The 15606-nt window shown below is 35.1% G+C and overlaps 1 protein-coding gene across 6 annotated transcripts in view; it reads left to right on the forward strand.

The window, feature by feature from the left end:
- The window catches only part of CFAP54 (cilia and flagella associated protein 54), a 112316-nt gene that overhangs the window by 47124 nt on the left and 49586 nt on the right, over window positions 1-15606 (forward strand). For all 6 annotated transcript variants that reach the window (XR_003990621.1, XR_003990620.1, XM_030480038.1 and 3 more), the window contains 10 exons: window positions 1105-1227; window positions 3387-3527; window positions 4823-4919; window positions 7946-8035; window positions 9148-9274; window positions 10147-10216; window positions 11343-11467; window positions 12842-13072; window positions 13463-13596; window positions 15320-15501. Coding sequence is in view for 4 of the 6 variants with exons in the window: in XM_030480038.1 (XP_030335898.1) it covers window positions 1105-1227; window positions 3387-3527; window positions 4823-4919; window positions 7946-8035; window positions 9148-9274; window positions 10147-10216; window positions 11343-11467; window positions 12842-13072; window positions 13463-13596; window positions 15320-15501 (1320 nt within the window). In the remaining 2 variants the exon portion in view is untranslated. The remainder of the gene's footprint in view (window positions 1-1104; window positions 1228-3386; window positions 3528-4822; window positions 4920-7945; window positions 8036-9147; window positions 9275-10146; window positions 10217-11342; window positions 11468-12841; window positions 13073-13462; window positions 13597-15319; window positions 15502-15606) is intronic.

Consider the following 15606-nt stretch of genomic DNA (forward strand, 5'->3'; position numbering starts at 1 on the left):
AAACAGAGTACCTGAATCCTATCCTGCCATTTCTGAAGCAGCAGATGTGGGTTTTTTTTAGATTCAATGATGCAGTAGAAACATGCAATTTTTTTTCCTGTAATTATGTAGTTTTTCAGGAAGCAGCAGTAAGAGCATGTTTGTATGATGTAGGATGAGGTGACTGCAGTGCAGTCAAGGCACAGACCAGCAGCATCTGAACATGGCAGACAGAACAAGGTGTTGGTAAGAGGATCCAATGAGAGTCCAGAGCAAGTGAAGTTACTGGGCTGGCCTAGGGTCCATCTAGGAGGAAAAGGCAGGAGCTTTAGGAGTTGGAGCTAGAGACTGGAGACGAGGCTACAACACAGGTCCATTGTCCATCCGTGAGACAGGACTGAAGACCAGCACACCAATGCCATAGCTGAAGCAGGGACTGAAGGATTGTATCTGATCTTAACTGGGGCTCCTGGGGCCCTGGGGAGAAGGTGTGAGAGGAGGCCCCAAGCGAGGCTGCTCAGGGAATGCCTACTGGGGCATTCAGGGCCCTGAGAAGTTTTTAGGAAAAAACAATAAATCTATTTACATACAGAGATAGCCTCTCACTTAAGAATTTGTCTGTGATCACCTACTAAAGACACTGGAAATGGCTCATGTTTCAGATTTCCTACTTAAAGGGAAAAATAGTTTAGTCACATATTTTTCTTGTCTGATAGACAAAAGTGGGGGAAAGAAATCTATTTTTAGAGAATACTGGAAACTTTTTCTTTCATTTAAAATTCTCACCAGCTCAATATATTTTTAAGCAGTCCTCTACTAGGAGTATGTCATCTCACTGAATTAAGTGTTCTTTGATTTCACATTAATTAAATCAGCAAAAAATTTTAATATCTGTGATTTTATGTAAACATATAATTTATTCCAAAGGGCTGTGGCTGAAATCTTGACACTGTTAAATTAAATGGAAATTTTATTATTGGCTTTTGTAGAGCTAGCATTTCATCCTATCCATTAGATTTTCACGTATTTTTGAAGTTCACCATCAAATACAATAGGCTGTACAGAGGTACAAGCTTGTAAATATGTTACAGACTCCAGACTTTCTTTTAACCCTTGTATTTACAGATCGTCATTAAGTGCTTGGCTGTCCTTCAAGAAATTCCAAGTGCTACTTTGCAGAGGACGCAGGCAGGATGTTATGAGAGTATTCAGCATATGATAGCTTGTACTTCATTTTATACAGCAAAGGTATGGTGTGTATTATTGTGCTTATACCTTGGTTTAAGATACAGCTCATGTCATTTAGAGAATAAAAAAGAAATATAGCACACTGGCCTTCAGAGAGATATCTTAGAGAACTGGCATTCTTAAATAGTAAAGGTACAGAAATATTTGTCAGTATATTTCAGTGCATTTTATATAATAATGACATTTTGACTTTTTAATAGAATAGAGAATTTTTGTTTGTTCAGAAGATAGACTGTAACTATTACTCTGTGACATGAAATCTGTATTTTATATCTTTGTGTTTATTTTTACATTTAAGGTAGTACTATTTTCAGTAAGGCCTATATGTAATATATAAATTTACAAGTTTATTTACGGCAAATAGGCCATATTTGTAGTTCTAATCAGATTACCATATCTGTCTTATTTGCTAATGAGATACAAGAGACTTTATGTCATTCAGTCCCACATGCTGGCAGGTACATAAACACCTTGACTTTTAACAATTACGCATATCTGTAGATTAAGCCTATGATTCAGATAGACAATCTGTTTAGTGTGATTAGGAGAAACATGGCAACAGTAGGATTTTTATCTCAGGTATAGAGACATACTAGAGGTAAAGTACATGCCATGATAAATGTAGGATGCTGAAAAGGTCACCTTTCCTCCAGCTTTGAGTACACCTTAGCTATGAGCTCATACTGAAGCTGAGCTGTGGCTGATGCTTTGAGGGATTCCCCTGTGTTGGTGATCCCTCACCCTGGTTTTTATAGCAGCTGGATCTCTGTGCTCACCTCACAAGACCAGATCAGTGTCAAATATACTTAAAAGTGCACTGCAAGAAGACCCAGTTTTCATTCTTTTCATAAAGATGAATATTTTAAGCCTGTCATTTTCTTTGTATTGATCAATGATTTCATGGCTATGAGGGCAGTGTCAGGGCACAGTGAGGGCTGGGAAGCTGGGAGCCAAGGGCAATGCCATGGCTGGCAGAGCAGCATCTGGCAGTCAGGTTCAACCAGGAGTGTAGATCATTGGGTGAGTTTGTGGTGATGAGGCTGGTCTGAGCTGAAGCTGGGAAGTCAATACACGGGTCAGGATCAGGTCTAGTGCGAGTAGCTAGGGTTGGACGCAGCCCAGCAGTCTGTTTCCATAGTGATGGGAGCAGTCTGAGGTCAAGCTGAGGGGTCAGTCCATGGGTCAGATGTCCAGACCAGTGGATGCATTGCCAGGCCCAGGCATTGCTTGGAGAGTGCTGGAGACTAGCATTCCTGCCACACAGGACCTGGCAGGGATGGTAGGTTTAGGCCTGAGCTGAAAGGAAGCTCCTGGTCCATGGGGGGAGGGCCCAAGTGAAGGCTATCAAGGCCAATAGAGCCTATTAAGAACCTTTAAACCTTGGTCTAATGTTCATCTGTTGTAGGATTCCCCAGCTAAATGACTGTCTGCTGGTACTTCTGATTTCTCTTTTTTCCCTTGGAGATAGTATTTCAATAGAATAGCATACAGAACAGCACGCAGAATGAGTGAATTGCAAATGCTTCTGATTAATCCATGGTATATGGTTTTCTGTTGAATTACGGTCATGCCATGCTCTGTATTTCTCCTAAAGTAATCTATATACTTATTTTGTATCCCAAAGACAAACATCCTAACATTAAGTTGTCTTGCATATAGTAGAAGCACTTTGGCCTTTAGAGCTCTATCTAAAGAAGATAAAGCCATATTAAAATATTCCTTACACTGTTCATTTATAAATTTCATAATTTAAAAAAGAAATTTCACCACTTCTTTCACTAATACAGTTGGGACTTTCAAATGTGCACTTGATACCAGAGAGGTAAATGAGGATCATTTAGTTGCCCTTTATATTCTTTGATAGCAGTACTGCCTGAGAACAGGAAGAATGTCCATCACAGCAACAGATACTTCTGGTTAAATCTTTCTGTTCTCTGAGGGATAGGTTAAGCAGAAGTAGACACATAGATGAAATTTCTGCAATTCCAATTATTCTACAAGGCCTATAGAGCTGGGTTTTTTTTATGAAAAGAAACTAAAGTATTGAGTAATTAATTCCTATTTATAATATTCATGCATTTTGACAATTATAAGTAGACAATAATGAAACATTACATGTTATGTAAAACAATAACACATAACACATGATTCTTTAATAGGTACTGCGTTCGTGGAAAGAATATGAACTAGCAGTAATTATAGTTAACTACGGGAAAAAGTTGTTGAATTGCTCACCAACCTCATTCTGCCCCTCCGGAGCTATGAAAACTGAAGAAACACACTATGACAAAGAATTTAAAGTAATTGTTCTGATTTTTACTCTTTCTTTTAGCTAAATATTGTATTCTATTATTTCGAAGACTACATTTTTAAAGTTTTTATTTTAGAAGTGATTGTATGGAATCCATACAATCCAAGAGTTCCAGTTGCAGATGGCAGTGGGAACAAGGTCTCATTGCGTTGACATGGAGAGGGGTTAGCAATATTGCAGAGCCATGAAGATCCTAAAGATATTTATACAAGCATCCCCAACTAATTTTCACATATAGTTTCCAGGAATGCTTTATTAGACAGAAAAAATAATTAAGAAATTGTATAAGTAAAGAAGAGCAAAAAAATCCCAAATAATGAAGAAACTTAGCCTCTCAGTTTGTATAGCAGCTGCTTGAAACTGAGTCCTAATAAGAGAGTAAATTAACAATTGTGTAGACTGAGTAGTATTTCTCAATGGAGGAAGAACTTTCAACCTCTAAGACCTTAACACTTAAATCACAAAGAGATGCAGCAGGTTTTGAGGATTTCCTGAAACTTAAAATCAGAGTAAAGTGTTGATTATCCATACTTTTCTGTCTGATTTTTATTTAAATAATTTTAGAAGATGTTTTACTGGAGAGAAGATTTGAAAAAGAGAGGAAAGTAGGAATAGTGAGAGATGAAGAAAGGAAGCAGCGTGAGCATGAAACTGAAATGTGTTAAAGAGAGGGACAAAAAGTCAATCACCTTACAGGGAAGGGTTTCTGTAAGAAAACTTGCAGGATCTGGGACAAAATTTTTCCACTGTTTATTGCCAAGTTTGTTAGCTACTCACAGGTTCGTATCAAAAAAGAGAAAGTAATCTAAGATCATAGGAACAATTTAATATAATGAGCCAAGTAGGGCTGACTGAAAAATTACATTTTCACCAAAGTGAAAAAAACCCAAACTTTCTTTCCGAAGGAAGATTTTGATTTCTGCAGGCAGTAAATAATCTACATAAGATTATTTTTTCTGGAAACCAACATATTTTGTCAAACAGTCTGTTCAAATATGTTATTGTAGCATGTGGGACTTCCCTAAAAACCTATTTGGTGGCAGAGCAATTTCACTTACTCCCTTGGAGATAATCAAGAATGAAGTATGGCCAAGTTTTTGAAGATGTACTAAAAAATTTATGAACATCAATTTTATTTCACTTAAAAAGAAAATAAGACAGTACTGATGAATTTATCAGATATAGATTTAGAACACTTGGGATCTAGCCTAAACTCCACTGTTGACCTGCTGATTTTAGTTAGGCAACAGCTAAGTTTTCATAACTAAGTATCGGATATTTCAGACCACTTCTGCAAAGACATCGCATTTAGCTGCAATGGAAAAAGCAACAGAAAATCTAAATGCTCTTGAATCACATCTCCTCAGACTGACAAAACCAGGTGGGTGTACTATTAAAACACTTCTTACCTTTTTTTTCTATGACATTTTCTATGGTTTATTTGTAAAAGTTATTTACCTACGAAATACTTTTATTTCATATACCTTCCATGTTAAATCAACCAAAATAATAATTTCAGGGTCTTATTTATACGTGGTAGTAATGTGTATAATGGCTTTTTATCAATGTTTTTCATCATTTCCACCAAAACAGTTATTCCTTCTTAGAAAGGAATGGCCATATTTCTATTCTGCAAATATGTACGTTTTCCCAATCTGTGTAAATTGGGTTCCATGTTGTTTATTTCCAGCTTGTATTATCTTCAGAAGTAATCCAGCTTGTATTATCTTCCTAAATCAGAAAAAGCAGTGGAAAAGACCATTGCCTGTTTATAGCATGTCTTACTATCCCTACCAGTGATAGCAGTAATGACCACTGCAGGAAATTTTAGTGGAGAAAAGGGTTACTGAAGAAAGTTAACAGAAATATTCCTTTTTGTGAAGGAATTGCATGTATACTAGCATTTAACTGTCTTGTAATTTTGTTGAATTCTGTTGAATTCTTTTAATTGAAAATCACATTGATTACTTAATAAATTATCTTAATAATTATCTTAATAAATAAAAGTTAAGGTATCTTAGAGTCTGCATTAAGCACAAGAATTTTCAGGCTAAAGTTCTGCCAAGGTTAGATAAATTAATAAGCAGGACTTATAAAGAAAATTTGATTAGAACTTAGACCATAGAGCCACTACTGATCTTTCCATTATGTTTACATGACATCTTGTACTCCTTGGAGCCTGGATAAAATCATAGAATAATATAGGTTGGAAGGCATTTCTGCAATGCATTTATTCCAACCCCCAGCTCAAAACGGTACAATTACTCTGGGAGTTGTCCAGTCAGGTTTTGAATCTCTCTGAAGAAAGATTTTGCAATTTTTATAGGCAACCTCTTCCAATAGTTGACCACCCTTGTGGTTAAAAAGGTTTTCTTTATATCTGTTTGGAATTTCCTGATTTCCGGCTTGTGTCTATTGCCTCTTGTGCTTATCCGTGAGGAGAGTCTGTCTTCATGTTCTATATTCCTCCTATTAGGCAGGTGTAGACTCCTTTTAGCCTTTTCTAGACTGAATAAACCCAGTTCTCTCAGCCACTTCTTGCTTTGTCATACGCTCTAGTTCCTTATCATCTTGGTGGTCTTCCACTGGACTTACTCCAGTATGCCAGTGTTTTATATTACAGTGCCCAAAACCAAACACAGTAATCTTAGGTGTGATCTCACAAGTGCTGAATAGAGTGGAATAGTCATTTCCCCTGACTGGCTGGCTATACTGTTTTTGATACAGCCCAATATACAGCTAGTCTTTGCTACAAGGAGACGCTGTTGACTCATGTTCTCATTATCATCCATCATCTCTGTATGAAGAAATCCTGTAATAAAGATGTTGAGTGACACAAAAATTCCATTCATCTGTGCATTGATCATCTTTTGCTGCTGACATTGATGCCTGCATTCCTGTAGAACAAGTTTCAGAATGAATGAATTCTGTTAAGTGAAAATTACATTGATAACTTAATAAAATGATGTTCCATTCTTACTTAACAGAAACTTAAATTAATGGCTTGATCAGTTAGAGAAGAACACATTTTCAGTAGTGGCAAATAGTTGACAGTTGAAGTCTGCTCTGTTCTGAAATAGCATATTCATGAATAAATTTCAGGACACAAATTAAAGAGGAGTCTTTTGATGAGGCTGTGCAAAACAAATAACAAAGCTTACAGCAGCCCTTACAAATATGTATAAGTGATTTAAGACAATGTGCACACCTGCAGGGTATAATGTTAAAAATATTGTGGAAAAAATCTTGTTATAGGAAATCCTTAAAAGTGGATTAACACTTAGCATTCCATTGATGATAGTCTATGAGAAAAATGGAAAGGAGCTGAATCTGCCTCTTTCATAAGAAACTGAAAAAACACCAAATTATTTCATACACAGTACAATTTAAATTCTGAAATTTTAAATGTTTTCCCATTTAAAAAATTTTGAGAGGTATTATTGTTTGTGAAAACAGTCATTTGAAGTAATATATTTTTGAACTTGACAAATAGGACAGAGTACTAATTAAAGATGTGACTTGTCCTAAAAAGAAAATCTTCAAAAATATCTCCTTGTCCTGCTCGCTGACATGTTTAACTGGACATCGTTTGCATTCAACAGACTTTAACTGACTGCTGCCACTGAAGGGTATAGTTATTGATCCACTGTCACAACTTGTTGTTTCAGAGTGCATTTTTAACCTTGCTTTTTTCAGGGACTAGCTGCATTGATCTTTTTCACCTACAGAACTTGCCTAGAACAAAATTTTTAGGTCATGTTTCTTTATTAAGGCAAAATATCAGCTAACACATGTAACATTATTCTAGTGCTCATCAGCTGGTAACACAGTTGTGTTTAACTCTTGGAAGCTGGAATCCAAGTTATTGTTCTCCTATATATTATATATACTATTTATGTCTATATGCTTTATATATTATTTACACCTATATCTACTATATTATTTATAGAATAGGAATACATTTGTATACATACATTTATATAAATATTTAGGTGAAGAAAAACAAATACTCCTTTACCTACTCATGCTATCTGTATGCCGATCATGTATGTAAGCACTAGCCACTCATAGCATCATGTTCAGTTCATGCTGTACAGCTTTAAATGCATTGTTGGACACGTCCTCACTGCACATCTTTTGTTAGACCTTTGTTAGACCTCTAATCATTAGTCTAGTAGCTAGTTCATGAGTTACATCCATAAGCTCTTCATTATTTAAGTGGCACAGCTCTTTATGTTAAAATTAAAAAGTGAGCATTTGAATTTCTCTCTGGATGACAGTGGGAGATTTAAAAGAAAACTGTGCTAAAGGAGGATTTTCAGAGTCTTCAGTTACAATGCCAGGTAGAGTTTTTATTGCACATTATTACTGCTTGTCATAATGGATTCGATTTGGTTATTGATGTAGCTCGTGGATCACAGCTTACAGGAAAAGAAGATCCTTTGTTACTCCACCCTGTAATTTCATGTTGGACATCAACCAGTGCTTATCAAGAAGGTAGGATAATTGGTGTATACTTTCATTGTAAAGGTTTCTTTACTTCTGAAACTTGCCAGTAAAGCTGTCTAATTTTTGTTTGGAATAAGCTCTTAGAAACTCTCTTTTCATTTTGTTCTCAAATATACAAAACCAAGTAAAGCATAGCTTAAAAAAATTCTTATGTAGTCACATTTAGAAGTGTTTGAAATACTTGTAACAAATTATTTTAGATGCTGATGTTAATTATATAAAATATGAATATATTAAATAATTAGAATAACTTTTATTTACTAATAACCTTAAAAATGAGCTCTTTTTAAAAAAGTATCAAGTTTTCAAAGATTTTGTATGTGTGGAATGTTCTTTTTAAATTGAAATACCACATTTCAACATTAAATTATTTTACTGAAAAAGTAATTCACAAAAATCTGAGTACACTTGTGGTTTTGAAATAGGATTTAAAATTCTGGTATGTGGACTTTGCTACTGCCTTATTTTTAATACCAGTGTTCAAAATAACAGTGGAGCCTAGCCTGTAAAATTAGTGTAGTTTTCAGATAGGAGAAAAACTTGTTATTTCTTGATGGTAAAAAATTATGAAGACAGCCAAACAGTAAAGAAGTTTGCAAACAATGAAAAAGCTGCCTAAAATCTAGACAACACAGCTCCACTGCTGCAATGAGATCTATGTGATGTTTGTATACTAATGTGACTGTCACTGAGAAGGACAACCTAGGTGAATAGGATGCAGTTACTTCGTTATTCTTGCTTTATTTTTTTCTTCAGAATTTCAGGCATATGTACAATTAGGCGTAGTTATAAAATATTTTTGCATTATACACTGCATGGTACAAAAATAGTTCCCAACCTGGTTTCTCAGTTCCTAAAATTTTTGTCATTATAGGAGTGTAAATAGAGTAAACTTTTGATTCTGGTTGCCTGGTCACAGTAAGTATTTAGCGACTGCTATTGTGTATCTTGACCTGTCTGATTTTAGTATCAGTATGGCTCCTCATCAGCATGCAACATGACAGAAGTATGTACTTTGAGACTGTAATTATAGCTGAATTCAGAAACCTGTTACAGCATAAGTACAAAACCTGTGTTAATTATTCGTTACTTTATTGCAGTGGTAAAATTCAGAAACAATCCACGTTTTCTTGAGTTCTTTGTTCAAGTTTTGCATAAAATCCTGAATGAAGAGAAGTTTCACTGCGTTCTGGAATGGGCAGAAGATGTGCAAGTTTACTTGAAAAGGTAGATCTCTATTATAGTAGTAGTGAAAACTACTACTTAGGTTAACCAGTGTCACAGTTATTGCAAAAACTGTAAACTGTACCTGGTAGAAGACCCATCTGGAGCCATTTCCATGGCTCTTCGTCTGCAGAAGTTCTACGAACACCAGGGATTATATACCGGCAGAAAATACTGTACTGTGACCTCGTTGTACATGGAGACTTTGCCCTTGACTATGTCTGTTCAAAAGTCTTTTCTACTACCAGTGATTTCCAGGATTTTCCTTTTCAGAGACACCAGTTAGTAATATGGCCATTTGCCATATTACTATGAGGCAGTGGGTTAACTTAGTATGACTGATTAAATCAAAAGCAAACTGATCAGGGCCTACTGTAGTGTCTAAAAAACTTCTATACTGAAAAGATAAGTGGAACCAAATTGTAGACACTTACCTAAAATGATCCCAAAGAAATTTAACTATAACTGTAAAAAACACACACCAGCATTTCTAAACTTTGAAAGGCAAATAATCAATGAAAAGGAGATATAGGTAACCAGAATTGCTCTTACAGAAGACCAAAAAAAATTGACATGAAGAAATTCTTTGAAGAATTCCGAAGCAGATTTTGTGTAATGAAGAAAACTGTTATGTTTTACTAGGAGATAGGAAAGTGAGATAGTTGTTACCTGTAAATTCAGACTTCTATAATAAACATTGAAAGTGAGCACTTCCTATTTTCTGAAGGGGAAGTAGGAAAGAAACCCTCCTGAATTTAAAACTCCCAATGAAATAGGAATTGCACGTGCTCTACCTATTGCCAAAGATAACCTGTTAACTATGAAAGGAGTTTACCATGATGGTGATGATGATGACGATATTATTTGTTTGTCAGGAGGAACGACCAACTTCTCTCTATCAATGGAATTTCAAAAAAAGGAAGAAGTTCTCCCAAAGGCACTAAAGTGAGTTAGTGTTTCAGAAAGTGAGTTTTATTTTCAAGGAGTCACGTATGTCTTTACTGAGCAGCAATACCATAAGCATAAAAGTAAATTTTTAAACACTGTCTCATAAAAACCTCAGCAAGAGACAGAGAATCAGAGAATCATAGAATCATTAATGGTTTGGGTTGGAAGGGACCTTAAAGATCATCTAGTTCCAATCCCCCTGCCACAGTCAGAGACACCTTCCACTAGTCCAGGTTGCTCAAAGCCCCATCCAGCCTGGCCTTGAACACTGCCAGGGATGGGGCATCCACAACTTCCCTGGGCAACCTGTGCCAATGTCTCACCACCCCCACAGTGAAGAACTTCTTCCTTATATCTAATCTAAATGTCCCCTTGTTCAGTTTAAAGCCATTGTCCTATCCTATCCCTACTTTGTGAAAAGTCCCATATGCATAATTATTAAAAGTCGGGATACAAACTCTCATCCTCAGCTCACCTCTGCACTCCTAAAATGAGGAAGAAAAGTTGGCATGGCATTTATCTTAAAGACAACTGTGAGGAATTTGAGATGCGTCAGAGTAATGCATTCCAAAATCAATGAAAACTTGCCTTTCCTAAGCTCCCATTAAAAACTCAATATGTTAATAGGAAATGCCGTGGGTACTGTCAGATTAAGAAAAGGAGGCCAGTTCAGGCCTTTTTATACAATATGTTGTACTTACACTTTTTTATGAGTAGTTGTGCATGATGAACTCTTTGGGCAGATATTCTAATTGCACAATAAAGGGTTCTGTTCAGAACTATTTTAAAATTTTTTGCTTTTATTGGAAGGTAAAAATAATCTTAAGGGATTTGTATTGTTTTGGAGGAAGAGTTTTCTCACTCATAACCCTCTAGTAATGCTGTGAAAGAAAAGGTTTTCTCTCTCAGTTTTTGTATTGCAAAGTTTTACTATTTATAATAATAGAAAAAGAACTAACATTTTTGAGATGAAAACCACTGGCATATGAAAGAAAATACCTGGGGACCTGGTTGGCTTCTTAGTACCAGACATTTGACATACACCTAGAAAAATTGTAAAGCTTACTGGAATGTTAAATATTTCTTTTGCTGTCTTATTTTGACAAATACCTCACCTTTAAAGAAACCAGACGCATCAACTTTGAAGAAATCAGGAAAAAAAGCTTTGAGCCCTACTCAAAAAGGAGTGACCCTTAGACAGTATTTCATGAAACATCCAAGCATAGAGAAATCTCCAGAAGCACAAAGGTAAATGAGCATAAGTTGTCAGGTTCAGATACAGAAACAAAATATTTTGGCTGAAATTTAGTTTACAATTAAGTGTATATTTTGAAACTTTTTTGTATCAAAGGGATGAATCTGTGCTCAGTCCACTTACTTTTCTGTTTTAATTTGGTATAAAATTGGCTTCCACTCAAGAGAACAAAATCTGTCCCATTTCTATTTAGGAGAATAACTGTTCAAGAGTTTGAAGTTTTTCTATTAATAATCAAAGACTGTATTTCAGTTGTGCTAGCTTGAGCATGTTGATTCATCAACATGAAGGTGGAAAAGCTATGTCAATTTTCGTACTATAATGCTTTTCAAACTGTGTTGGGGAGCTTCCCTGTTAGATATTTTATAAAGAATGTTTATTTGTTCCTGATGTTCAGGTAGTTTCAGAGCATTTAGCAAGTGGAAAACTAGAAATATCTGAATACAAGCAATCACATAGCTGGTTCTGGAAGAGTTTACATAAAGAACCTCAAAAAAGTCTTCCATATACTATCTTCTAAATATTTACCTAAACAGTCCATTTTTCCTCATCGACAGGAAAAAACACCTTAAGATTATTTTCTTGGCTTTCAGTGAAAGAGGGGATGTTTTACTTATCCTGGGCTTTTTGTCTTTTCAGCTACTCTTTCATATCCTGCGTAATAATATTGCTGTATAATATAATCAATATTGTGTATGGTATACTGTTCTGTGCACATTTTAAAGGTGGAAAACGGGCAATAAAAATAATTTTGATTGGTTAAGGTATCAGTTTACAGTTCATAAAAAACTAAAAATGAGATCTGATTTGACTATAGCATGGTATGTATGCCAGGTAATACAGAATTTTTTGATCTGGCACAGAAACATAAAAAAATCTATGTAAATTAAAGCCAGGCATTCAAATTTGAAATTAAATGTTTTCTTCACATTGAGGGTGATTAGCTACCAAAACACAGAAATAAAAAGAATGATCCAAATTTATAGTATAATAGTAGGACCTCCATCTCTTGAATAGACTGAAACACATTGTATTTGTTATAATAATCTGTGTGGATGATTCGGGTACAAATAGCTTCAAACACAGAACTAAACTTTTTCTATGTATTAAGTCAAATATCTTATTGAAGTTGGTAAAATTTAAGATAGGATTTAGTGTGTTATAAATGTGCTTACAATAGGGAAAGCACAATTGCTTTTCTTAACTGCAGCAAAAATACTTCTAGAAATATGTCTTATTCTTCTGAGTTAATGCAAGTCTGTGGATACGCAGTGGGATACTTCTGTGTATCTTTACCAGGATTTTCTTTTCTAGAGCTTCAAGAAAACACAGTTTCATTTTTTGTTACTTCATATATTTTGGTTTAGGAAATGCAAGGAAGAGTTGCAAAAAATAGCTCGTCACACCTTAGTGGTACTGCTGAAACCAATTGTGAGTAATTACGTATTAAAAAAGAAGTTTCGTCACATGTGTCTTGAAGAGATGCCCTGGAGGTCTCAGATGAATATATATATGGCAGTTGCACACTACAGCTTATTTAAAAAGAATCTGGAAGAGCAATATAACATTGGAATTTGTGGTTCACAGCATTTGGACAGGTATACTGCATTATCAGTAATTGCTATTAATATAGTTGTTTATATAATTGCCATTAATGCAAACAGATCTGAATTACAGTTTGTCATATGAACAGTTCAGCTTTCCAATGCAAACTGATTTAATATGTAACAAGTTTTGGCCAGTGACATGCACATCTGTGGTTGCTCACTTGACTGGTCACCTAAAAGTCCTGAAATATAGTATACTGTGCTATTTTTTGGTTCCTTATAACTTTTGACTGCCATTCATTATTTGTGATTCCTAAAGCTGCTAAAAATTAATCAAAACTACTTTTGAGAAACTGAATTTATTGTATGTATATTGAAATTCATTTTGATATTATATCTGGGGTTTTTATTGTACTTTCTTCTCTTTCTCCCATTCTGCAGTTACAATATTTTGGATCCTGAAATATTCTCATTAAATAATTCTGGCACGGTAGTGGTGAGAGAAGCCGTAGAGAATAGCATAACACCAACTCCTCCTGTAATTATAGAATCAGGAATGACCAAAGAACAAACTCGTAAGAACTTTTAACGGGTGCACAACTGGAATTAGTTTCAATTTAACTTTTTCTTTCTGTTCATTTGTATCTTGCTCTCCATCATTAATTCTCCACATCAACTTCAGAAAAATGCTCATACCAATTTAAAGAGAAGATGTTTCTGGATTTCAGAAGTGTCCCTCCTATTTTCTCTTTTTGGCATACCTAATACAAACAAAGTCATAGTCACTAAGGGGTTGTTTATAATAACTTTGAGCATTGTTTGTTGTATTATTTACTTTTAATCTAGTGGTTATTCTTTATCCTATACTTTAGTAATAAGCTTATAAATTCTAATAAATTAGTGATATTAGCTTTTGAGTTGCAGAAGGCATGCTACCTAGACCTATTAAACTGATAATGTTCCAGGTTATTCTAAATGCAGTGATAATTTTTACCATTTTCTATGGTTGTTAATTGGTCTGTAGTTTCCTTTAGGTTTTCTAACAGGTCAGTAATTTCCTGGGTCATTCAGCAAGTCTTTCTCAAAATTATAGACTGGTGTTTATTATTATCTTTCAAATTTTAAGAATAGTTTAGGTTTTCTTCTCTACTGCTTGCTCCTTAGTGTTTTCCTGTGGCGGAGGCTACCTCAGGATCAATTTTTTATCTTCTTCCACTTTTACTTCAGTTCTCTATCTTTCACATTTGCCTGTTCTATTATCCCAGCTATTTTCAGTAACATCCTTTGAGGTTTCAACAGGAGGCAACAAGCTCCTGTAGTAGGAACTGTGAAATATAGGACTTTGATTACCTTAGATGTTGGTGATACATATAAGTCAAAGCAAAGTAGTCTGTCTAGCCACCATAAGTTCAAGAAGAATCTCAGGCCTGGTCCTTTTAATAGCGCTTCAGGGAAGTCATTCTTGCCATAGTTGTAGAGAGCAAAATTCTTCTATTGTTCCTTGTAGGACTTCCCTAGGTAGGAATCAACCCTCCTAGGACTTCCTTAGCTAGGAATCAACCCTCCTCTTTGCCTTTTCCAAGGCAAACTAGTAGTTGCATTCACTTGCTTTCTTTGCAACAGCTGACTTCTAGTTGTACTCTTTTGTCTTGATGGTTACAAGTCACTGAGAACAGTCACAGAAAGTTGCTGAAAACTAATGAAAACCCTGCGTACTACCACCTGGCTTTTGCAGTAATTCCGAATGAATTAATTTTGTGAAGTGTGTAGTTTGCCATCAGGTTCAAATACTTTAGCTTGAAATTAGCTTCTTTGTAAAGACATTACTGTATGCCACTACCATTAACCTTTGTGTTTCCCCTTGGAGGATATTTGGTTTGAATAAAATAATGAAGCAATTCTACACATAGCATGGAATTTGATAGAAATCTTCCCTTCTTCCTAACTTCTCCTTTCAAGAGGTTTCAGAAAGATTCTTGGCAGCTTGCCACATGGTATTTTCTTCCTAAAACTTAACTTCCATGAAGGTTGTGTTTGGCTTTGAGACTGAAAATTATTTGATACACGTTATTATTTTGCTCAAAATATTTTTTATCCCTGCTTCTCCCAATGCTTAAGTAAAAGCATCTTATATTTTAAATATCATAACCTTATAAATATGATAACCTTAACATTGGCATTTCCTAACATTTAAGTCTTTAGTCGCCATAGGAAAATCCTAGCTGCTTGATAATATTTTCTTTTTTCTTTTTTTGAGAACTTCAACTTGGTTCTAACCAGTGAACTTTTTGCTTTCAGGTAGAGATAAATATGTTAAGCCCAGCATTAAAATAAGTGGAACAAATACTCCTCGAACTCAAACAACAAATGATACAGAAACATCTGTCTCTTATTCCCCCAGAGAATGCAACCAGTTCCTGACAAACACCATTTTATTGGAGCATTTTACAAAAATCTTTTTGCATTTAAAAAAAGCAGTGGTAAGACGTGCTTTCTTATTAAACATTTTACTTAGTAATAAGCATTGCATTATAATACTTACTATTTTCTACGCTAAAACCCTGCACACTTCAGAAGCTTCAAAA

This window comes from Strigops habroptila, chromosome 3, assembly GCF_004027225.2.
Source record: "Strigops habroptila isolate Jane chromosome 3, bStrHab1.2.pri, whole genome shotgun sequence".
In the NCBI taxonomy this organism is placed as follows: Eukaryota; Metazoa; Chordata; class Aves; order Psittaciformes; family Psittacidae; genus Strigops; species Strigops habroptila.